The sequence below is a fragment of the Colius striatus genome, chromosome 26, assembly GCF_028858725.1.
Source record: "Colius striatus isolate bColStr4 chromosome 26, bColStr4.1.hap1, whole genome shotgun sequence".
Taxonomy (NCBI): Eukaryota; Metazoa; Chordata; class Aves; order Coliiformes; family Coliidae; genus Colius; species Colius striatus.
In genome coordinates, this window is record NC_084784.1 from 2,221,392 (window position 1) to 2,246,854 (window position 25,463).

The 25,463-nt window shown below is 50.2% G+C and overlaps 1 protein-coding gene across 5 annotated transcripts in view; it reads right to left on the reverse strand.

Annotated features, from left to right (window-relative positions):
• Positions 1–25,463, reverse strand: part of LOC104562043 (cyclic AMP-dependent transcription factor ATF-7) — a 69,439-nt gene that overhangs the window by 38,377 nt on the left and 5,599 nt on the right. For 4 of the 5 annotated variants that reach the window (XM_062015436.1, XM_062015432.1, XM_062015433.1 and 1 more), the window contains exon 2: positions 9,432–9,500. In XM_062015436.1, the coding sequence (XP_061871420.1) occupies positions 9,432–9,479 (48 nt within the window). In that variant the 5' untranslated portion in view covers positions 9,480–9,500. Of the gene's footprint in view, positions 1–9,431; positions 9,501–16,008; positions 16,029–25,463 lie in introns of those variants that run through there. The other variant, XM_062015434.1, reaches the window with a different exon arrangement.

Here is a 25,463-nt window from a genome sequence, read left to right on the forward strand (position 1 = left end):
TCCCTTCTCCTGCTCCCACTTTCCAGGCAGCACAGGGTGTTGCAACACTCCCTGCAGCTCCACTGCAGCAGCCACCCCGGGGTTATTTTTAACTGACAGCATCTCACGTGGGGAGGGCAGAGGAGGATTGAGGGGGGGGAGGGAAGAAAGGCAACAGCAAACCAGAGGAATTGGCAAGTGCCAGCAAAGGGGATGGGGATGAACATCCAGTTCCATGCTGGGTGGGGTGTGAGAGCAGCACAGCACCATCCTGCCCCATGGCACGGGGCCAGGGTGACACCAGCACTGATGGAGAGGGAGGAGCGTGGGATGGGGGTGAGACAGCGTGTGCTCCACTTCAGGAGAGGGGAGGAAGCAGCTCTTTGGGGGGCTCCCAAGATGCTGAGGGATGGAACATGTGTGTGAGGAGGAAAGGCTGCAGCCCTGGGGCTGCTCAGCCTGGGGAACAGAAGCCTGAGCTCAGGGGCAACTCAGCAACACTTTTAAGTATCTCTCCAGATCCAGAGAGACAGGGAGCTGCTGCAGAGGCCAGTGCAGGGACACCAAGATGATCACTGGAGCATCTTCCTTATGAGGAAAGGCTGTGGGACCTGGGGCTGTTCAGCCTGGGGAACAGAAGCCTGAGCTCAGGGGGATCCCATCAGTGCTGCTCAGTCCCTAAAGGAGGATGGATGGGGCCAGGCTTTGTGCTGGGGTGGCCAGTGGCAGGACAAGGGGTGATGGGCACAGGCTGGGACACAGCAAGTGCCCCTGGCCCAGGAGGAGCAAGTCCTTTGGTGCTGAGCTGAGGGAGCCCTGGCCCAGGCTGCCCAGGGAGGGTGTGGAGGCTCCTTCTCAGGAGGTTCCCAACCCCCCCTGGACACGTTCCTGTGCCCCCTGAGCCAGGGGAAGCTGCTGGAGCAGGGGCTGGGGCTGGGGCAGCTCTGCAGGGCCCTTCCAGCCCCAGCACTCAGGGGTTCTGTGGTTGTTTTTCCTGCAAGGACGAGCTCCTGGAGCTGCCGCTCTGCAGCACGATGGGCTTCCAGATTTATCACGGCCAGACCGGCTGCTCAGTCCCAGGCTTTCCAAAGTACCCTGACAGGCTGTCAGCATGTGCTGAGAACACCAAAGCAGCCATCAAGCTAAAAGCACAACTCCTAATTAATACCTAATCAGCCAGAGGGGATGCAAACGGGGTTCCTTGCAAAGAACCAAGCCGGTGGCCTTCCACGTTATTAAAAGTTGAGGCTTTGGCAGAGCTTTCCGTGGCAGTTTTCTTCCCAGAGCTACAGGATTGTGTCTGAAGGTCCTTTGGCATCCAAGGCTCTTATTTCGAAGAGGGGAATTTGGAAAGCTGGCCAGAGCCATTTCCATTTGACAGACAAGTGTCTGTGTTGGGGCTGAGCACCGTGCTCCAAATGCAAAGTGAGAGAGAGAGCAGAGCTGCCCCTTCTCAGAACTGCCAATGAATCCCAGCCATAGGAATGATAAAGGTTTTAACTTACAGGAAATGCTGCTATGAAATAATATTTAAGCCTTAATTATATTTTAAACCAGCCATTTCATACAGAAAGGAAAGAAAAAGAGAGAGAGAGAGGAGTTCTTACAGTGCTTTTGTAGTTAAAGGTCTGTCAACATTTCCATTTTAAACCTTCATTTCTAGGGGGTTTATAATTTGGTCATAAAAATTCATTCTAGGCTGGAACTTGGCATACAGGGGCTCAGCCTAGGAGCAATATTTTTTATTATCCAATTTGGTTTAAATTGGTTTGGCCGTTTTTAAGTTATAGGAGTGTAAAAAATAAACGTTTACTGGTTTCAGATGCCTTCTCCAGCTTATTATTATTCCAAATTAGCTCTTTCCCCCCCCCCCCCCAAAAAAACCCACCTTCTGCTAGAGGTGGGAGATAGCATTTCAAACCCTTTTTGAGTTATAATTGCAATGAATTCACTTCTTTGGAGGCTAAAGAGTCGCTGCAGCCAAACAAACCCTCAACCAAACCCCCACCCTCGCCCTGTTCCAGGCTCCTGTGGAGCATCTGCCATTTTCTGCTCCAACTACAGGTAGTGTGCAGCTGGGAAAAAAAAGGGGGCCTGGCTTGGGAAGAAAGTCATTAACAAGAGGGAAAACCTGCCCTCCTGTAAAATAACAGAAGAGCCTTTTTGAAAGCAGGGTTGTTTCTCTGTAGGGTTTTTGGTTTCAGCTGCTGCGGCGGCTTCAAATGAAGCAAAGCTGCAGATGTGAAGCGAGCAGGAGTTATCCAGCCAGCAGCTCCTTGCCACAGAGCTTCAGACTTGTTTCCCTCCCTTTCCTTCCATTTTAAAAACCAGAGGGGGAAAAAAAAACCCCAAGCAAGTCTAGTTTATGGCTCAGCTCTTCAAATCACTTGGGTGCAGTAGGGACACGAGGCAGACGTGACTTTGCATGTTAACTACAGACAAGGGGTATCTGTGCCTAAGCATAACAAAAAGCTGGGAGATGGATTTGATTCTCTCTCCATCAATAAACAGGCATGATTTTTCAGTTTAATATTTGGCTGGGAGAGGGTGGGGAGTCAGCTGCAGCTCAGCCCCAAGGAGAAGAGACCTTTCCAGGCATCCAGGGAAAGGCTTTGGATTGCCTCGGGGCCACCTGCGAGGGGCTTGTGGCAGATGGGAAGTGTTTGCCCTCAGCTTGGGGCATCCAGCCCCTGTGCCCTGGGCACCTGGGGTTCCCTGGAGCTCAGACCTGCTGTTGATGGTGCCACACAAGCCTGGAAGAGGCAGCTGCAAGTCCTGCTCTTGGCTTGCCACCCTCCCCAAGCCCCATCAGCGTTATCCACCCCCCTGCACAGAAGCCATTCTCCTGATTAACAAGGCACAGATTTGCACAGACATTACAGCTCCTTCCTCATTAAATCAGGAGCTGTTGGGAGACTGAATTCTTTAGGACAAACACCCCATGCTTCTGTCCAAGTCCAGGCCCACTCAGCTCCTGTGCCAGGACAGTAACAGCTTCTACTGGAAGCCAGGGTGTCATAACTCTGCTTCACAAGCACTGAAATGGCTGTTTGCTCTAGCAGCAGGTAGCCAATTGGGCTGAAGTTGCTCTAAGATAGGGTTGGAACTCTCTGGGCTTCCTTTAGGTGCTTTGTCTGGCTTTCCCTTGCTGAGTTTCAGGAAGCAAATCTCAAGAGGCAGCCCTAAGGAGGCTGGTAAATGAACACACAAGGATTTCATTCCTCGTGCTCATTTGGAACCGAAGCCATCCGTGTCCTGCACACTCATGGGCCTGGCTGGGGGCTGCCAGGGAGGCCAACACACCCCTCTGGATTTGCTGCTGGGAGTAAAGGTGTGACCTGAGCCAGGTGGGACCTGCTTTAGCAGGAGGTTGGACCAGATGATCTCTTAAAGGTCCCTTCCAAGCCCTACCCATGCTGTGGTTCTAAAGGTGGCTCCTGGCAGCTTCAAGACAGGGATTAATTATATCCTCACCTCTTGCTTGAGGCCATAACTGGAAGGACATGAGGAGGGTGACAAGGCAAACCTTTGGCATTACAGCAAAAGAAAGATGCTTTGGTGTAAAGCAAATGGGCACAGGCACTTTCTTCCTCTGGCCTCTGGGCTGCTCTACATGCCTGCCTGCTTGCTTCACTCTGTTCCTGTGAATCACAATACATTGTCTTGAACTGTCTGCTTCCACTGGGGATGTTTTGCTGCTGTCAGACCTGCAGAGACAGGGACAAGATTTATTCCTCATACTGGTGGAGCTGCTACCTGAAACTGGGATGAAGATTCACCAGTATGACAGTGGCATCTCCAGGGTGGGGAATCCACAGCAAACCTCTTGAGGGGAGACATGAGTGAGCTGGGGGTCAGGCTCTGCTCCTGAGGGACAGGACAAGAGGAAAGGGGCTGGAGTTGGCCCAGGGGAGGTTGAGGCTGGAGCTGAGGCAGAACTGTTTCCCTGAGAGGGGTGTCAGCCCTGTGCCAGGCTGCCCAGGGAGCTGGGGCAGTGCCCAGCCCTGGAGGGACCCCACTGTGTGATCTGAGGTGCTGAGGGGTCAGTGCTGTGCTGGGCAGGGTGAGTGGTGGGCCTGGACTCCAGCAGCTTCAGGGCCCTTTCCAACCAAATGATTCTCTGGTTCTGAGGGAAAATTGGGGGTTTTGATGGAGTTTTGAGGGAAAAAGTGGGGGTTTGGTGGTTTTAAAGGGAATAAGCAGGGTTTTGCTGGGCTTCTGAAGGCAAATGAAGTAATGAATGATAAGACAAGAGGAAAGGGGCTGGAGTTGCCCCAGGGGAGGTTGAGGCTGGAGCTGAGGCAGAACTGTTTCCCTGAGAGGGGTGTCACCCCTGTGCCAGGCTGCCCAGGGAGCTGGGGCAGTGCCCAGCCCTGGAGGGATCCCAAAGCCCTGGAGCTGAGGTGCTGAGGCTGTGGGTCAGTGGTGAGCTTGATCTCTGGGAGCCTGAAGGTCTTTTCCAAACAAATCATCCTATAATTGAAAGGTAACAAGGAAAAAGACACCCCTGAGCAACCCCAGCCCTGGGTGTGTTCCAGGCCACCTGAAACTTTGCTGTGTGATGAGACCTCAGAGCTTCTCAGGCAGAGAAGAGGGGCTGCTTGCTTTTTCCCCTCCCCTCTCTTTAGGCCAGGAGTCATATAAAAGGAATAATCTATATTGGTTTGGATTATACAAGCTACAAAACACACCTTAGCTCCAGTTCCACATTTAGCCAATGGCAGGAGCCATTTGTTGCCTCGTATATTACAAAGCAATAGAGATTTAAGGGATAATGGTCACGGCAGCAGAGTATACAAAGCAATAAACTGCCTTTGAGGTTGGTTAAATGCCAAGTGATGCTGAGGCCTCCATGCCATAAACATTATTTCTATGATATGACAAGATAAGAGGATACAATAAACCCAGAAAGAAGAAGAAAAATCATGTTGTGGCCTCGTGGAGAGTTCTGGGCTCGGTGTTTGTGGCCCACAGCCCAAGTCACCTCAGGTGAGGGCTCAGGGCTTGAGGGGAATCAGTTGGTAAATTAAGGGAGGGGGGTTTAAAAGAGAAAGAGAAGCAGGTGAAGGACTGGTTGAGGAAATGGCCTGTGTAACACTGGAATTAGGAGCTGGGTGATGATTTGTGTGGCTGATAAAGAGGGAAATGGTGTGGAGGGAAGAGGTAGGGGCCAGGGGAAGTCTTGCTCCTGGCAGAAATGATTCAGTATGATGGTCCTTCCATTAGTTTGGGCAACAGGAGGGGAGCAAATCCTTTTATTGATAAAGGTATTCCTCTGTTATGACACTTGATAAAGCCTCGAGCATCCAGCATCCCTGAAAGCTCCTGGAGAGGAGCAGAAGAGGCAGGGCTGTAGGAGCAGAAGAGGCATGGCTGTTCATGGGGCACCTTCATCCATCAGCCTGTGTCTCCTGCTGCTGCTTCTCCAGCTCAAAGCACCCACTGGGCACCCCAGGAAGGGTTTCACACACTTGTGTGTGAGTGACTTCCCTCTGCCACCATTGCTCTCAGGAACAAAGTAGCACCCAAAGCTTTCACCTTCCTTCCAGCCCTCTGCTCTAGATGCCTTAGACAGGATGCCCAGAGTTTTAATTACCTTGTGTTAATGAGCCAGAGCTGTCTCATTCTGCAGACTTACTTAGTGCCTTTCAACTGTAAGGGCAGAACTGAAGTTCACAGCTAGCACTGGGTTGTGCTAAGGCTGCCTTTCATCACTCAGGGTGTTTTAAATGGGATTAGAAGATCTGAATCCTGATTAGCAGTGCACATCACTCCCAGATGACTTTCACTCAATAGATTCCAGGAAAGCCTCCCTTGAAGCACTGCTCCATGCCTTCTGCAGGCATTCTGGGAAGCAGGGCCCTGCCTCTACCTTCCCTCCTCACCTTACAACTGTAAAACATTTGGGTTGGAAAAGGCCATGAAGCTGCTGGAGTCTCCCCCTCCCCTTGCCCAGCCCAGCACTGACCCACAGCCTCAGCACCTCAGCTCCAGGGCTCTGGGATCCCTCCAGGGCTGGGCACTCCCCCAGCTCCCTGGGCAGCCTGGCACAGGGGCTGACACCCCTCTCAGGGAAACAGTTCTGCCTCAGCTCCAGCCTCAACCTCCCCTGGGGCAACTTGAGGCTGTTTCCTCTCCTCCTGTCACATGGGAGTTGAGACCAACCCCCAGCTCCAGCCTCCTGCCAGGGATTTCACCAGCAAAACCTCACTTTTTCCCTTAAAACTCCACCAAACCCCAACTTTTTCTCCTTAGAAGTTCACCAAAACCCCACTTTCTCCCCTCAAAACCATGTCCCATGGTCTCTGGCCACTCTCCTCTGGGAGTGAGTGAGGGGCCCAACACTGAACACAGCCCTGGAGCTGCAGCCTCCCCAGGCACAGTGAGCCCATGGCCCTGCTGGAGAAGAACCTCTTGTCCCTCTGTGCAGAGAAAGCCCAGGGGGAAGGGAGTCAGGGGCTAAAAGAAATGTGTCACCTGTCCTCTTCAAGAAGAAACCAGCTCCATGACCTTGAGAAGAATCTGTTTTAAAAGCAGTATATGGGGCACATTTAGAAGTCAGCTGTGTCACAGCAGACTCACTGTTGGGAAAGGATCACACACAGGATCCCAAAATAACAGCCACTAATGACCTAGCAACCAAAACATGTTTACATACCTCCTGAAAGCCCACTGGGCTGTGATGATATGGGGGGAGGGGGGTACAGCAAGACCTGCTCATCTATTTTTGGTGGCCATTCCCTCTTCCCCCCTCTTCACTTCCCTGAGTTTGCTTCACAGCCTTAATCTACAGAGAGACTGAAGGAAAAGGAGGATAAAAAGGGACAGAGCATAAAAGACAGGGCTACAGAGGGAAAGCAGCAGGTAATGGTTCAAAGGAATCACACTGGGAAGCAAAATAAGGTGTTTTTTTGTCCCCTTTAAAGGGAGGAATCACCAGTGGCTTCACAGGAATTGTCTCCAGTCTCCTGCTCTGATGAGTTTGGCTCTGCTCTCCCTTCTCCATCTCCCATGTCCTCATGTGCTGCTGCACATCTCAACACAGAGAGGCAAATCACTGAATTCAGGGAGCAGAAAAGGTGGTTTGTCCCCATGGGGAGTTGAAAAGGTGATGATGTGTCCCCATGAGGAGCAGAAAAGGTGGTTTGTCCCCATGGTGAGCAGAAAAGGTGATGCTGTGTCTCCATGGGGAGCTGAAAAGGTGATGTGTCTCCATGGGGAGTTGAAAAGGTGATGCTGTGTCTCCATGGGGAGCTGAAAAGGTGATGCTGTGTCTCCATGGGGAGCTGAAAAGGTGATGTGTCTCCATGGGGAGCTGAAAAGGTGATGTGTCTCCATGGGGAGCTGAAAAGGTGATGCTGTGTCCCCATGGGGAGCAGAAAAGGTGATGCTGTGTGCCCATGGCTGCTGCCCCAGCTGACAGGGAGATGCTTGGAGCCCTGTGTTAACCCAAAGGGCTGTTAAAGGGGTGACTTGATGGGTCAGCAAACAGCTCCAGACACCAGAAATCTGATAGGAAGGATCTTCTGTCTAACAAACACAAATTAACAAGCTCCTGCAGCCGAACAGGTTTGGACTGGAAATCAGGCAGCAATTTTTTCCCCCCCTTTTTCCTAGCAAAAGCAATTAGAACAACTTAAACCAAGGGCTGTGGTGCATTTCCTACACCTCCCATTCCCTGGAAATATATTTCTCAATCAAGCTTAGATGATCAAGGATTTAATACACACTCTGGTTTGAAGAGGTACTGAAGGACGTTCTAGGAAACGCCGTGTGAGGTCAGGTTGGATCACAATGAATCACAGGGCTATGAATTACCCAGATTCTACCATTTCAATATTAACATGAAGAATTGTCAGAATTACCCATAAGCAGCAGGCTGGAACAGGGGGGAAAAGGAGGAAGCAACCACCTTTAGATGTCATTTGTGGGAGATGGCGAGAGATTAAATTTCAATACATTGTTGTTTGCCTTAATTGCTTGTTTGAATCCCATTGGAAGGGTTGTAGGATTGAAGTCCTCACATCATTAAGTGCTCAAATGCAGCTAATACATTTTATAAATGACTTGCACAATTTCACAGGCAAAGAAGTTCAAGCTTAAAAAAAAAGCAGCCTACAAGGGAAAAAAAAGAGAGATCACCTGCAAGTGGAAAATGCTTCAGAAGACCAAGGAGCTGAGGGGTCCTGGCTGAAGATTCAAGCCCCCAAGAGTTCCAACCTCAAGAGTTTTGACCCAGTATAAAAAGAAACCCAGCACACAATTCACCTGTGCTCTCAGAGGACCTGCCCTGGGGGTGCAGAGTTCTCTTTGCTTTCAATGAAGAGGACTTAAGGTATTAAAAGACACTGAGGAATGGAGGTTGGGGGATGCAGGGGGAGTTCTCCTGGGATTGCTCAGAGCTCCCAAACACATCAGAGCTGTAATAGTTTGGCAAGCTGACATGCAATGGCTGCAGCCAGGAAAGCAAAGTGTGTGTGTTTGTGTGTGGGTGTGTATTGCTTGATGGCTAATTAAAAGCCACAATTCCCCTCCCTTGCAAAAGGCATCTTCACATTTTGAGGCTCAAGTGTTTCAGAAGAGACAAACCCCCTTCTCCCTGGCCTCTCTGCAGGGTTGTCCTTCCCTCAAAGCACTGCTTCCTAACAGCTCCCACCTAAACAGCCCCAGCAGTGATTGCACAATCCCCCCCAAACTGGTTCCTCCCATTAAGCCAAAACACCATTGAGACCCCAAAAACTCTGCTTTAGGAAAGCAGCAGCTTCACTGCAAAACCAAGGGATGATTTTGGGTGGAAAAGATGCCTTCTCAGGCAGGGGAGAGCCTAGGAGAGAGGCTGTAGGACCCAAAAGGGGATGTGACTCCTTCAAAGCAAAGCTTTTTGCCTTAGGGAAGGGAGTAGAAAGTTTTGCAAGGCCACAGGCAACAGGAGCATGGAGGAAAAGAAAATCACAATGGGTCTTTTATTCCTCCCTCCTCTCCTTTCTTTTGGCAAGCCCAGAATAGATGACAGCAGTTTGGGGTTCACATAACACAAACCAGCCCCTGTCACATTCTCAGCTGCTTGACAGAAGATGCTGTAGCAGCTAACTCATCCCTGACAAGAGAAGGATCTGTCCTTTTGGTTCAACAGCCTTGAAAGAAGATGAGCAATGTTATCAGGGGGGGAAAAAAACCCCCCAGGAGCAGATCAGTGTGTTTGACTCTGGGCTGTGTGTGGGTCTGCTGGAAAACACCAGCAGAATACCAATGTGCCCCAAAGCCAAGCAGATTTGATGACTTTGGAGTGCCTGCAACTCGCTCATAACCTGGATTTACACACTGCAAATCCTCTGATCTGATTACCTCCAGTGATCACGTAAAACACCAGCTTTAAACTCTTTGCCTCAGTGATAAAACAGCCACTTTGATTCACAACGACACATTCACTATAAAGTATCCTGTAAACGTACCTGTCCACAGCCGGGGGCATTGCACACAAACGGCCTGTCGTCTCCCATATTTCATGCAGCTGAGCTAAGCTGAGAGAGAGAGAGAGAGAGAAAGAGAGAGGGGAAATTGTTAAATAAGCTCCAAAAATTACAAACTATCAAGAGCAGAAGCTGCCCTTTGCAGGGCTGTAATTAATCAAAGCCACGCTGGCAGGGGAGGATTCTCTTTGTGCCCCCTTAAGAATCAGGGAAGAGGAATTCAGCCAGTCTTGAGTTTCAATAAGACTTTGGAGGGTCCCAGTTGGGGGTTTTTTTTCACAGGAGCAAGCTAGAAGGGCTTGTTGGGGATGGTGAGAGTGCAGGTCAGGGAGGAGGAGAGGAGCAGTTTTCCATGGCTGGGCTCCCACCAGCAGCTCTCTAGAGGGTCAAAGGGCTTTTTGCATCTCAGTGGCAGCACCTGCAATGCTCAGCTCTTGCCTGGCACAGCAAAGACCTCCCAGACACCACCCAGACAGAGGATGCTGATGAAGGGGACAAGCTGTGTCCCCCACTCTACTCCTGTAGCACTTCCAGCAGAAAGCACAGACATGTCAGCAGAGACAGGGACAATCTACAGGAAGAAAAGGGGATGGGGGGGGGGGTGGAAAAAAACCCCACAAGGCACCAGCAAGAAGCCATCAAATAAATCCAAGTCCTCTCTATGTACAAGTTATATTTTCAATGGGAGAGAACTAAAATTTGTCATTTAATTAATTAAGGGATTATAGGAGTGGTGCTCCGTTTTACAAGGCAATAATCTGGCTCCCTAGTGGGTAAACTACAAGGCTGATGGCAGGGGTAGTTTATCACAGATTATAGCCAAGGATAACAAAACACTCAGTCCTATTATGCTACAAGTGAAGCTATTCTTATTAATAAAACCCCCTAAAAGAGTAAATAAAGTAACCCCCACCACCTCAAACTCAAGAAGGAATGGTTCCCTTCCACCCACTGATATTTTTATAGCAGGGTTTTTAAAAAGCTGTAATAAAGCAAATGCTGTCTCTTCAGGGGGTTTGACTGAGTGAACACATTCTGCCTCTTCCACATTGCTTCCAGCATCTCTTCCTCCAAAGTTCAGTGCTTGGCTTCGTTGTGGCAGCTCTGCTCCAGCCAAGAGGAGAAAAGGAAACCAGGAAAGAGCTCACCAAGACACAAGCTCTCTTCTTTTTGTGTGTATTTCTACCCATGAACACACACAGAGCAGCAGAGAGAGGGTGGGGGAAGGCTTGTTATTTTTAGGAGCTGCCTGAGAAAAAGTGCTCCAAGACTTTGCAGCAGAGGGTGAACGTCTCCTGCTGAAGAAAACAGGCTCCTTGTTGCTTTTATTGAGGAGACACTGCAATTAATGATTGCTTAATATGGAAAGGAAAAGAAAAACCAACCCTGAAGGTTGTGGTTCTGTTACCACGTGCTAGGGCAGCGTGCAGCTAAAATGGGAGGTGGAATTCCCCTCCCCAAGCACCGTCTGGGCTGCAGCACACACACACCAAGGTCCAAAAGCTCTGAGAAAAGGAGCTGCCAGTTCCTTCTCCCACAAAATAAAAAGAGAGATGTCTGCAACACTAGACTCTGGTTGGATTTATTAGGCAAAACTCCAGGGCCTATGCAAACATGAAGGCACAAAGGATAAATGGCTCTCTCACAAATGGAACGGGCGAGCGGCCAGAACGCTCCCTCTGGCATGGGACAAGCGGCGTAATAAAGGCAGTAAAGATGGCCAGGAACAGCCACCCACCCCAGCAGCAGCCCAGAAAAGCCCACAGAAAAGCCTCTGTGCCTTCAGCAACAATCAGAGAATGGTGGAGGGCTTGGAAGGGTCCTGCAGAGCTGCTCCAGTCCAACTCGCTGCTAAGGCAGGTTCCCCTGGCTCAGGGGGCAGAGGAATGTGTCCGGGGGGGTTGGGAACCTCCTGAGAAGGAGCCTCCACACCCTCCCTGGGCAGCTTGTCCCAGTGCTCCATCATCCTTACAGCAAAGAAGTTTTTCCTTAAGTGAAAGAAGACTCAGCCCTGGTGCAGCCTGGAGGTGCCACAGACACAGACAGCAGCAAGATGAGTCTGAATGAGGATGGGTTAAAACAACGATAGGACTCTGCATACCACTCTTCTGAGCTCCTGCCAAAGCTCCAAACTGGGAATTCAACAAACCAAAACACTGACACATTGCTCTTGCCTGCTAAATGAAGAGGGATTTGGCTTCCATCAGCACCAACCAACTGCTCCCCCTCCAAGAGGAATCTCCTTCAGGCCCTGAAGCTGGCTGACAGGCATCTGCTGCGTCCTAACAGTGGACACCCGACCTGCTCTGAAGGCACAGAGGTGCCCAGGCTTCCTTGGAAGGTTTTAACAGGTACAAGCAGCCCCTAGCAAGGAGGGATGAAGAAGACCAACCTTCTTGTAACACCAAACCACTGCTCAAATCGAATCCCTGACTCTGCAAAGAAGAGAAGCACAAAACTGATTAACCCCTCCTGGGCCTGGGGTGCAAAAATGCTGTGCCTAAACCTCCCACGTAGCTTGGGGAAAGCTGCAGCTCTGAATGAGTCAAGGGACAGTGCTTAGTCCTTCCTCACCTACTCCTCTCTCTGTAAGAAAACAAGAGAAATCAGAGCAGACACAAAGGAAACATCAGCTCAATGACTGCCAGAGTTACTTGCCATCAGTGTTGGTGGTAGGTGAGGCTGTGGAGTGGGGACACAGACCAAAGAAACACAATGGTTGCTGTTTTGAGCAGCCTAGAGATTTGTTTTGTCTCCTCCCAACACTCAAGACTGTCACTAGTCTCAACTTTGTGCCTGTCCTCCTTGCCCACAGGAGACACTGATCCATCCCACAGCTCAGCACAGGAGCTGCAGCCAGCATTGTCTTATTGAGCTGAAGGTAGAGGCAGGAGCCATTGGTTCCAGATTTCTGAATCCCTTTTTGGTTTTTACTCAATGGTTTGTGCAGCTCTTGACAAACTGGTTACTTGCCCACAAAGTGTGGGGCATCACTCTGCACTTGTGGGAGCTCCTGGGTTCAAGGGCAGGTTGGATGGGGCTCAGAGCAATGTGGGCTTGCAGAAGGTGTCCCTGACTGTGGCTGAGGGTTGGAACTGGGTGACTTTTAAGGTCCCTTCCAAGCCAAATCAGTCTGGGATTCTGTGTTTGAATGACACTTGAAATAGCCCCAGGAATACAAGAGCCTGAGAGCCCTTCCTGGAGTGAACTGGACTACAAAGGGAGCCTGAGGCACCAGTTTTGACAGTTTGTTCTCCAACTAATCCCAAACCCCAGAAATCCTCACAAAAACCAGTCCAGCACTGCCTTCAGAGTCTGAAGAGTTGGAAGGGACCTGCAAAGCTCATCCAGTGCAGCCCCCTGCCAGAGCAGCAGCACCTAGAGCAGGGAACACAGGGACTCATCCAGCTGGGGTTGGGATGTCTCCATCTGGGCAGCCCCTGCCAGTGCCCTCAGCCACAGTCCAGCCATGAAGCAGCTCCAAGAGGCAGGAGAGAGCAGCAAAGTCACCCCACTTTGGAGGACAGTTGCAATGCCTCTTCCTGTCCAAGTCCTGGAAAGCATCTGAAGACTATTTCCATCCCTCCCCCCACGTCTCAACTTGGTTGTGTGGGATGAGGTCAGGGATGTTTGTATTCCACCAACAAATGGATCTTGCTGGGGAGTTATCACAGAGGGGAAACTGCTGCATTTCACAGGGCAGCCAACCCTGGGCTTCTTTAATTCATGTAGGTCAGAGATCTGTCCTTCCCACTGCCACCAAGAACTTCAGGCTCTCTCTCTCTCTCCCCCCACCCTCATCTTTATGCTTCCGACACACAGCAAAGCTATTTGAGACATTAAAGAAACAGCTCAGCTGTCACTGCCAGGGCTTTGGTAACACTAACTGAAAGGGAGAGCAGGGAAACAAAACAAAACACCCCAATGGCATTTCAGGCTGCCTGCCAGCTACTCCTGATAGCATAGCAAGCAGCTCTCCAGGCCCAACATAGTGCAACCCCCCCCTCTCTCCTCTCCTCTCCTCTCCTCTCCTCTCCTCTCCTCTCCTCTCCTCTCCTCTCCTCTCCTCTCCTCTCCTCTCCTCTCCTCTCCTCTCCTCTCCTCTCCTCTCCTCTCCTCTCCTCTCCTCTCTCCTCTCCTCTCCCCTCCCCTCCTCTCCTCCATCCTCTCCTCTCCTCCATCCTCTCCTCTCCTCCATCCTCTCCTCTCCTCTCCTCTCCTCTCCTCTCCTCTCCTCTCCTCTCCTCTCCTCTCCCATTCCTCTCCCTCTCCCTCTCCTCTCCCATTCCTCTCCCTCTCCCTCTCCTCTCCCATTCCTCTCCCTCTCCCTCTCCTCTCCCATTCCTCTCCCTCTCCCTCTCCTCTCCCTCTCCTCTCCCTCTCCTCTTTACTTGATCTTGCAAAGCATCAGGAGGATTCACTCATTCTTTAAAGAAAGATTTAGCTGCTCGTTCACTACAGAATATGACTGGTATGTACATACATGTGCTCAGATTTATATCACATTTAGGCAGGATAAATTGCTTCAATAAATCCTGTTCTTAAGAACAGGCAGAATAAGCAGATGATTGGATACTGGGAGCACATTCTCATTCCTCTTCCTGCAGCCCCGGGACAGTATTTCACTGTTTTGATGATTTTGAGCATGTTGGGAACAGCAAGGGGAAAAGAGGAGAAATGCAGACAGATTACTGAAGCGTGCTCTGAAGTTCTGTCAGCACAGACCTGACAAGCAGCTGCTGCCTCACTGAAGAAAAACAAACACAAAAGGATGTTTTCAACCAAAATAAGACCCAGCTCCCCAAGCCCCTGTGTGTTCCTCGTCCTCTCTTGCCTTATTAACTCATGCAAATGAGATGGGGGCTGCCTGGGAGAGGGAGCAGCGGGCTCTGTGTGTTGTGCTGATTATCAGGCACCCCTTGGAGTCAGCACAGGGTGTTGAAGAGCACAAATCTTCTGAAGGGGAGCTTGTGCAGAGCAGGGCTCTCAACGGGAGCAGCTCTGCTGGAGCACACCCAGCCTGTGGAGAAACAGAATAAACAGGAGCTTTGCAGCCAAGAGAGCATCTGATCTGCTGGGGATCTTCTGCCCACCTTCAGCCCTTAGAATCAGACAATAATTTGGGTTGTTAAAGCCCCTGAAGCTGCTGGAGTCCCAGCCCTTCCCTCCCCTTGCCCAGCCCAGCACTGACCCACAGCCCTCAGCACTGGGATCCCTCCAGGGCTGGGCACTGCCCCAGCTCCCTGGGCAGCCTGGCACAGGGGCTGACACCCCTCTCAGGGAAACAGTTCTGCCTCAGCTCCAGCCTCAACCTCCCCTGGGGCAACTCCAGCCCCTTTCCTCTTGTCCTATTGGAAGCAGAGACCTACCCTCACCTCCCTGCAGCCTCCTGGCAGGGACTTCACCACCAAAACCTCACTTTTTCCCTTAAAACTCCACCAAACACCAACTTTTTGCCTCAGAAGTTCACTAAAATCCCACTTTTTGCCCTCAAAACCATGTCCCATGGTCTCAGTGTCCCTCTGGCAGTGAGTGAGTGGCTCAACACTGAGCACAGCCCTGGAGCTGCAGCCTCCCCAGGGCCCAGCGTGGGGGGACAGTCCCTGCCCTGCTCCTGCTGCCACATTAGTGCTGAGGTGGGCAACTGAGGGACCTTCCCACTCCCATCATTTGGTTCTGGGACCTTCCTTAATTCAGGCCCTTAATTAGGAGGGTTTTAAAGGAAGAGGTAATCAAGTCACCCAGTTGGTGAGTAGTTTGCTCTGTGTGCTACGAAGCAGCGTGTTTGAAGTGTCCATGGACAAGAAACCACTTTCAGCAGGCTGAGACCTTCCTGATAGCAGAGGGCTTCTGTTGAGTTCAGAGAACAAGCAGACATAGAATCATAGAATGGTGGGGGTTGGAAGGAACCTTCAGAGCTCATCCAGTCCAACCCCCCTGCAGAAGCAGCTCCCACCTAGCTCAGGTCACACAGGAACGTGTCCAGGTGGGTTTTGAAGAGCTCCAAGGAAGGAGCCTCCACACCCTCCCTGGGCAGCCTGGGTCTGCTGAAGCAAGAATTGGAGACAATCTGCTTGAAGGCTTTGGGAAAATCTGAGTCAAGAGTGTGAAGGTGGTGGTGGTGCAGCCACCACATCAATTTTATGTGCAATCCACCAAGCCTGCCTGCTGATTGCTTCATAAATAACTCAGCACGACCCACCTGAAACTTGCTGGAAGAATTCCCTTGTGAAGAGGAAGAGAATTAAAAGGGGAGGGGGGGGGGAGAAAGAAAACCCTCCAACAAATCCAAATATGAAATTAGGACCTGCAGAACTCAAAGCAAACACAACCACAGAGGGTCAGAAATGAGACATCTACCAGGGGCTGGACCTGGGGACAAGAGCTGGCTCTGGGTAATGACAGAGGTGGCCTCTAGAACTGATGTCTAGGAGATCTCCAGGCTTTGGTGGAGCTGAACTGAAGAGGAGACTGCTCACCACCTTTTCATTGTTCTGCCTTCTCAAGGTTTAAAGCTAATAGAAGGTCTTCTCTGTGTTTCAGAACATGTAACTATTACCTTAGGGCAAATATCCTTACAGCTGTGTCTTTCTCCCCCTGACCAGGCTCTTGGTACCTGCAAGAGCTGGAGGGGAAAAGGCTGTAAGTAACCAACAAATGCTGAAATCTCTCCCTGCCATCCCAAACACCAACTTGAGCTGCCCATCACATCCTGTATTTAGGATGAAGGACCTGCCTGGGCCACTGATCTGAGGGAAAGCTGCCTTTTTTCTTACCTCAATCATCCAAATCTCCTCCTGTTTCAAAGTTCAATTCTCCCTGCAGATATTAAAGTCAGCCCATATGCTACTTTCCCCCTGGTAGATCAGTCCATAAACTGAAGTGGTCCCAAAGCATGTTAACTAATCCATTAAGAAAAAAACTAAGCCTGTTATCCTAGTCTAGACAGACACCTAGGGGTAATATTTTAACTCCCTTAAAAGGAATTAAGACATATTACATGCATCAACAACAGCAATCAAAGACCAGCCTTCCTGAAAAGGATTTCCCCCAGGATGCTTGTTGGCACCTCATGGAACCCATTTTAAAAAACTTCAAATTGGAAATGGTTTAGGAAGAGGCAGGAGAAGCAAGAGACACGTTTTCAAGAGCATGCTTGGCATTTATGGGTCTTTTCACAGAACCCCTGGGTGCTGGGGGCTGGAAGGGCCCTGCAGAGCTGCTCCAGCCCCTGCTCCAGCAGCTTCCCCTGGCTCAGGGGGCACAGGAACGTGTCCAGGGGGGGTTGGGAACCTCCTGAGAAGGAGCCTCCACACCCTCCCTGGGCAGCCTGGGCCAGGGCTCTCAGCTCAGCACCAAAGGACTTGCTCCTCCTGGGCCAGGGGCACTTGCTGTGTCCCAGCCTGTGCCCATCACCCCTTGTCCTGCCACTGGCCACCCCAGCACAAAGCCTGGCCCCATCCATCCTCCTTTAGGGACTGAGCAGCACTGATGGGATCCCCCTGAGCTCAGGCTTCTGTTCCCCAGGCTGAACAGCCCCAAGTCCTGCAGCCTTTCCTCACAAGGAAGATGCTCCAGTGACCTGATCATCTTGGTGTCCCTGCACTGGCCTCTGCAGCAGTTCCCTGTCCCTCGAGCTGGAGAGATACTTAAAAGTGTTGCTGAGTTGCCCTTGAGCTCAGGCTTCTGTTCCCCAGGCTGAACAGCCCCAGGGCTGCAGCCTTTCCTCCTCACACACATGTTCCATCCCTCAGCATCTTGCTGGCCCTGCCCTGGCCTCTCTGCAGCACTTCCCTGTCTCTCTGCAGCTGGGGAGCCCAGCACTGGCCCCAGGACTCCAGCTGAGGCCTCCTCAGCTCTGGCAGAGCAGAGGGGCAGCACAACCTCCCTGGCCCTGCTGCCCACACTCTCTTCATGCCCCCCAGGCTGCCACTGGCTTCTTGCCCACCAGCCCACGGTGCTGCCCCACGTTCCCTTTGCTGCCCCCCAGCACTGCCAGGGCCCTGTCCCACAGCTGCTCTCCAGCAGATGATCAGCTCCCAGTTTGGTGCCATGAGGGAACTTGCTGAGGCCACGCTGTACCTCCTCATCCAGGCTGCTTATGAATATGTCAAACCAGACTGTCCCCATCACCTAAGATGCTCCATATCCCTTCAAATGCACTACTCCAGCTCTCCAGAGGCAGAGAGTTTCCATGGTCTGCCTGTGGCTGCAGGACAAGGCATAGTTTTGGTTGGCAGCATTATCCTGATGCCACAGAAAGGGCCACAGTCGGTCTCTTCATTATCTTCAGTCTCATTACCCACAGCCCCACGTTACCACCTCCCTCCCAAGCCCCACAACTGCTCTAAGAGGCGTCAGGATCCAAGGTGCTGGGGTTTGTGTTCAGTCAGAGCTCTCAGGGAGCCGTTCCAGCTGAATTCCTGACAAGTATCTGAGGTCTGGCAGCCATCTCAAGCCAAGATGTGTAAGTCTGAGTCATGCCTCTTTGGGTTTGCTAAAGTCACGAGCAATGGGCCCCTCATCCCTGCTGAGGACACTGCTGGGTCTCTCACCCTCTTACATCCAGCTGCCTCTAAGAGTGGCCCAACATCTCAGCTCAACACTGGGACCTTCACAGCTCCCACCAACTGCAAAGCACTTTCCCCCCTCCTCTCCCTTGGATCACCTCAAATCCCCACTTAAAAAACCCTCTTTTCTTTAAACCTGGGTGTTAAGATGGGGAGAAACTCTCAGGTCACCACCTCTGAAGAGGGGGAGAGAGCTGGTATGAAGAAATGCTCTGAAAAAGAAGGCTCTATTGTTGTACTTGCATGTGACTATTGTTATTGCAGGAATGTTTGTGTGACACTTGCATCTGTGCCTGCAAGACAAGCCCAAACACTTCAGATCCCAACAAACACTTGGGCAGGAGCAGCAAAATAAACCACCCCTCCTCCTCCTTCTGCTTTGAGTTTGCCAGCACAAGCTCTTCTCTTTACCAGTACGAGCACATTTATGGTTTATTCCCCCATAACTCATGAGGATAAACTTTACATTAATATGACCACAAAATTAAAGCTGGAGGTTGCCCCAACTATGAAACAAAACCAAAAGAGCTGCAGAGCAACCTCCTAAAAATAGGCTTTGAAGTAGAAACAGAAAACAAAAGCAAACTGCACGGGGCTGCTGACAGGAATCACTCTCTCTGCTAAGATTTACTCACCTAGGGAAGACCCAAGTGAAGAATGAGCTGCAAAATGAGTTAGAGAGAGAGAAAATAGCTTGAGATAGGGACATCAAAAGGTCATCCCCAGGGAACTGCTCAGTCAGGATTGTCAGTGCAGAGACAGAAGCGCTGTCCATCCCCACACAGGTGTGACTGAGCCTCCCCCTCTCTTCTGTCTGTGCTCCAGTTGATCTGGGAGTGTTTCCAGTACAAGGTTTGAGTCTCCCATCACAAGCTTACCCCCCTCAGATCTGCAGCCTCCGAAAGAACAAGGAATTGGTGGAGCAAAAGGGATGATTTAAGGAATTCCAGCGTCGGTTTCAAAAGTCTGCCAAGAGTTCTGGCAGTGATGGGAGGAGGAGAGGTGAGGAAAAGCACATCAATCACCCAGGAAAGATGTGTGACACTGTGGTGGCTTCAGCATCCCAAAAAAACCCCTTAACCAGGGAGATCATCTCAAAATGAGGATGCCCAGATGGTTCAGTGCAACTGCCCCATGCTGTCTCGCTGCAGCTCACGTTCTGGGGCAGAGATTGGAACAGTTTCACTCTCCAAAACGATTTTAAAGAGCAGCTTTTGCTGCAAAAGCCATCACAGACACCAGCCTCAGTGCAGGAACAAGTCCAAGCAAAGGTGTAGCTTAAGGTAATGTGTCTTTCCACCAGCAGGCTCTTCAGAAACCCTGTCTGCAGTGGTCCTGGGGTATCCAATAGGGCAAAGAGCTTTCAAGAAGGGTGGAGGAGGCAGGGAAGGCTGTGACTTGGGGAAGAAAGTTGCAGTACTTAGCTGGCAACAGGAGCAAAGGCACAACTGGATCACAAACAATGTTCTTATAATAACTCAAATGGGTTTTTCCTCCCTAAAAAAAGAGAAGGAAGCTTTCCTACAGAAGGTTTCATTGCCTGGGAAGCTGTTTTTCCCCCCTGATCAAGTGGCTGTGCTCCACAGCTCCTGGCACAGCCAGTTTTCACTCCAAGAGGTAAAACAAGAGCTAGGAGTTAACTTTTTTTTATGAGCCTGAGTTACATGGGATTAATTCTCAGAGACTAATGAGTGGCAAGGCCATCCCAGATCAATTTGGGTAACTTTGTTGAGACCTGGGAGCCATGCCAAAGAGCATTAACAACCCGGAGCCACGATGCAAACAAGCCTATTCACACACAAATAGTGCTCAAGACACCAGACCAAGCCCTAAGGACAGGCACTACACTGCTACTGGGAAGAAGAGATAAAACCACAATAAAGGAGATGATTATAGATGGCTGCACAGGATCTGTGCTGGAGCATACATCTTGCTACAGGAGAATATACAAGATCACAGGCAGACTCACGACAGAAGCTGTAATTGCCACTGGGAGATGGAACTGCAAGAGAGGCTGGTCTCAATCAAAGGGAGGTTTTTGGTGAGGAGGAAGGAGAGAGAGTTAGATTAAGGCAGTCATTTATATAACTGTGCATCTAATTAACATAACTACATCCAGTGCTGGGCTCCCCAGCTGCAGAGAGACAGGGAAGTGCTGCAGAGAGGCCAGGGCAGGGCCAGCAAGATGCTGAGGGATGGAACATGTGTGTGAGGAGGAAAGGCTGCAGCCCTGGGGCTGTTCAGCCTGGGGAACAGAAGCCTGAGCTCAGGGGAATCTCATCAGTGCTGCTCAGTCCCTAAAGGAGGATGGATGGGGCCAGGCTTTGTGCTGGGGTGGCCAGTGGCAGGACAAGGGGTGATGGGCACAGGCTGGGACACAGCAAGTGCCCCTGGCCCAGGAGGAGCAAGTCCTTTGGTGCTGAGGGGAGGGAGCCCTGGCCCAGGCTGCCCAGGGAGGGTGTGGAGGCTCCTTCTCAGGAGGTTCCCAACTCCCCCTGGACACGTTCCTGTGCCCCCTGAGCCAGGGGGTTGGGGCTGGAGCAGCTCTGCAGAGCCCTTCCCACCACCTCCCCCATTCTGGGATTCAGTGATTTCTACTCTGCTAGGCAAAAAGAGAAGGAAGCAGAAGGCACTGCCTCAAGCTCTCAAAAATAGTAAGAGATTTCCCACTAAAATGCAAGGAAGGAAACATGCTGCTTTGAGACTGTTCCAGGAAAGGCTCTTTATTATTTTTCTAAGTGCAGCCATTAACAGCTCTGTGCCTCCAGTTTCCTGACCAAGGATTCTGCACAGTCAGCACACAGAACTGGGCTCAGCAGGGTGACAGAGAGAGCTGCACCCAACAAAACACACATGGAGGGGAACCCAGTCCTTCCACAGCACTTGGGATGTTAATCCAGTGGGGTAAAACCAAACCACACCATAATCCAGTGGGGTAAAACCAAATAGGTGCAGATCTTCCTTAAGGAATAACCCCAAGAAAACAGGCCACTTGAATATTTAGGTGTCCTTGGTGCAGGGTTGGCTCTACAAACAAGTTGTTTGTCCAACCTGCCTTTAGGTGCTTTGTGAAATCAACTTGGCAGCTCATTTCCACTGGTGAGTGACTGCTGACTCTCCAGCTCAATCAGGTGCCTGCAGGGACTTGGGAACAGAGCTTGTTCTGCACCTTTTGGGTGCTCACATCTCTGTCTGACCATCACCCAAAGCCATTGCAAAGGGTTCAGTGCTTTATAGGGAAAAGCCACCATGAAACTTCACAGGCTGCTCTTAGTCCTAAGCTTTGCCTTTCAAGTTATTTTGGGGTGTGAGGGAAAGGAGTGAGAATGTTTGCTTTGTAACCAAAAAAGCTACAAGAGAGCTTAAAACTGTCACCTGGGAAAGGAGGTCAAAAGCTGATGCTATAAAATGTGCTTTAGAGGCATAACACCCTTATGCTTTATAAGCTTGATAAAGCAAACCCAACTGTATAAACTGGAATCTTGGCAAGGAACTCCTTTGAAGTAAATCTCCAACAGACAGAGGGTATTTAACAAGTCATTATGAGTTAACCTACAGAAAGTCCAACCACTTTCCAGCTGACTGTACCTTTCTGGGTGTTCAGTGCTGCTCTGGAGCTTGTAGAGGATCCTCTACCCATAAAAGCATCCTCAAATGGCATCAAAGATGCTCTACACCCTCACCTCTCACTTGTGAGTCCTGGAGCTTTGTCATCCCTGTGAGCTGCAGTTGTTGGTATCAGAACAACCTTTCCTACCAGACATGACAGTCAGCCCCAAAATGCTCTTAAAAAGCAGCTCTCCTCAGCTCACACTGGAGCAAATCAACAGCCTGGGTGCAGAATTTCCATGTGCTTTGGACATGAAGCAACAGCCATGAAAAAGAGCTGCTCTCCTCCTCCTCAGCACACTGCCAGTGTCCTGTCAAACATCAAGCAACCTCCAGTGAAAGGAATAACCAGGGACTCAAATAGGCATCAGACAGGAGAGACTTCACAGGGGAAGAATGTTTCTGGGTCTCAGCAATCAGGGCAACAAACCTGCTTGGCTCCAGTCAGGCAGAAGGCTTTTCCTAGCCCAGCTTCCACCAGTGTTCCCCAACTACAACCACTTACTCCTCTAAACAGCAACGAGTTCACTGTTACCATAACAAAAAGGAAAGAGTGACATTTGTTAAGGGTGTCTCCAACACCCAGGTCTGGCAGGATAAAAACCATTAGAGAACAGCCTCCTCATGCTGGCCAGCCTCCAGATCAGATGTGGCTCAGCCACTCATTCCAGAGCAAGGTGTTAGAGAGACTCGTGTCACCTCAGCGTGTCTGAGCCCCAGCTGAGCCCTGGGGATGCCTGTACATCACAGGCAGCATAAAGGGAAGGAAGGATATTGGTTTGTGGGGTGGGTTTTTTTTTTTCTCCTCTTTATGCAGAACAGTGTGGTGGAAAAAAACCAAAAGAGAACAACTGTGAGAAGCTCACGTGATCTGGAACCATCTTCAGGAGGTTCTTCTGCTTTCTGCCATGGAGCTGAGAGGCACTGCATTGGACACTCAGTGTTTTGAAGGCATGAGGAGGTCAGATTTCATCACCCTAACAACAGGCATCCTTCTCCTCCTCCTTTCATGGGCAGGTTCCCAAGAGAGATGTAGCTGCTGCTCTTCAAATACCTACTTTCAATGAATCCTTGCCAAACATCACTGAAGCAGCCATAGCTTGGCAAAAGATGCTTGAAAGCAGGCAAGGTTTCTCTAGTTAGGTGCCAAGGATCAGGTTTCTAATAGGACAAGGCATCTGTCCAAAGGGTTTTGAAGCCTTTGATGAACATGAGACAAAAATCCAACATAAACCAGGAAGTCAGCAACTTCCCCAGGGTGAGAGGATGGACAAAGACCATCTGAAATCACGTTCCCATTACTCATCTGTCAAAGCTGTGCTTCCACTTCCACTCTCTGGAGGAAAGATGGAGTCTACAGGATGTCCTCAAGGTATTTAGGCATGAGGGAAAGACCAAACTGCAAGACTCAGAGAGCAGGAGTTGCTGCCAGCACCTAGGGAGAGCATTTGATGGGGGCACCTAACCAACTGTCAGCTAAACAGCTTCCAGCCTCAATGCTGCAAGGTGGTTTATCATCAGAGCATGATTTGTCAGCAATTGGTTGCTCCAGGACCTCCTCCAAAACAGGAGGAACTACATGGAACACCTCAAGGCTCTCCACAGAGGTCAGACAACCCTCTACCTCATTCCCACCACTGCTGTCAACTCTGAAATCAGAGCAGACCCTGCAACTTTGACTAGAACCAGAGGTACATCCGTCACCAGGAGCAAAGGAACAACCCCAGAGTGACAACAGGCGAGCACACACCAACCTAGCCAAGGCAACACAGCACAAATGCTTCCCCACAAACTCACACAGAAAGCTTTTCCTTCCTCTGTCACACCATGACCAACTGGATCCTTGCAGCCTGCAGATAAAAGAGGCCCTAAACAGAGACCACCAGGTAAAGCAACGTTTCTGGCATCACTCCCAGCAGGTTGGAAGTTGTAGCACAACAGCTCAGTGAGGAAAGAGAGGTTTGAAAAGGCAGCCTCTGGATGCTGGTACCACAGCTCTGGGGTTGCCTCCCACTTCCTCATTAGCAGTGATCCATCTTCAGCTATCTGCTGCTTCACAGCAGGGACAACATATTGCAAGAGATCTACTACAGGAGAGAGAAATAAGTCAAGTTTAAGAAAGGAAGGAGAAACCCTAAGAGACCCACTGTTTCTTACTGAGGAGAGATAATTATAAGACAGCCATGACAAGCCTTAGAGAATGCATTATTATACCTAGGAAATGCCTAAGTGACCTAGAAACTGGAGTCCCATTTCCTGAAATTATTGAGACCCTTAAGAGCCCTTGTTTCAATGAAAGCAAAGGGAGAAAAAACAAAGCAGCTGAAAATGGGATGTAAGAGCCCAAGCCAAGCTCAAACACACCTCCCCCACACCAGTGGGTGAGAATGGTGTGAAAGGAAGATGAAAGTCAAAGCTGCACGGAGTTAAGAACAGGAGAGTCTCTCCTGGAAGTAAGTACCTATAGGTAAAACTCTTGTCAAGGTATTAACAGGCCTGAAATAGCACCAGGGGGACAGGGGATGGGGAAGGCAGGACGTGTGGTCGTAAAGCAAAAATATTTTGTCCCACCTGTTATTATTTACATTGCCTGCAGGCAGTTTTATTTATTTAGCATTCAGAGGCACACACATTTTATGGCTTCATTATTTGATATGCAAGGCCTAAGAAACAAGGAAAGAGAATCAGAGGGGAGCAAGAAATATTCCCACTATAAGCAAGGTGGAGAAATTTGGTACATTATATTGGGAGTTGTTTAAAGCAGAAATGCATTCTGGTTTTGGAATGATGGGGTTTTAGCAGGGAAGAAATGGATTGCCTCCATCTAGTTGATATAATTCAAAAGGTGAACTCTTACAGCAGATGAAGGATGCAGCATCCTCAACGTGGATCATGCAGATGGGTGCTCTCTCTATTAAAAACCAGAGGGCTCACCAAGAAACAAAAGGGAAAGAAAAAGGTGGGGAGGGAAGAGAAAAGTCACCCACAGGAAGGACAGTGGGTGTCCCTCTCAGGAAGGTTCTCACCACCAGTGTTTGGAACCCTGCCCTCTCTGCCACAGAAAGGTTTCCAACCCCATTAAGGCTGTAGATAAAACTTCCTTGGCTCTGTTTTCTCCTTGGCTTTCCCATTTTCAGGACCCAGTGGTTAAGTGCAGCAGCATTGTGCCCCCATTCACAATCTGCCTCTGGGATTTCACCTCCCTCTGCTCCTCCTCATCCTCCTCCTCCTTTGGCTTTATTTTACCAACACTCAAAATAAACAAGGGAATATTCCTACTGCAGGAACAGAGGAAGAACAGCCCATGAGTGGCTGCCAAACCTACCTTCAGATCCCACTGCAACCACAACAGCAAGAGGTAGAAGAAAACCTCACATTTTGCTTCAAGGAGATGAATTGGCAGAGTTTTCCCTTGCCCACACACAACCTACTTCAAAAGCTCCTCCTCCTGCAGCAGCAGTCCAGCCTCACTTTCCAAACTGCCAAGGATTTCCAGCACTTTCAGCCATGGAGGCGACCAGCTGGACCTCTAGAAACACAGCTATTTTCAAACACCAGCTCTTTGAAATCCCTGCAAAGCATTAACTGCTCAGTGAGCTCAGGATTTGTTCCCTTCACCTCAGCAGACTCAGCACCAACAAAGAGCTGTTTTGGCAGAAAAACCCCAAAGAGCCTTGTTCTGCTCCAAGTCTGCTTTACTCAACTTTGGAAGCTGTTAAAGGGTAGAAGACAGCTCGGTGTGGTTAGTTACACAGGTATAAATACTCTCATTTTGACATTGCTTATTGCCCAGCACTGCCAAGTTCATGTCTAGCCAAGTCCTTCATACACCTAA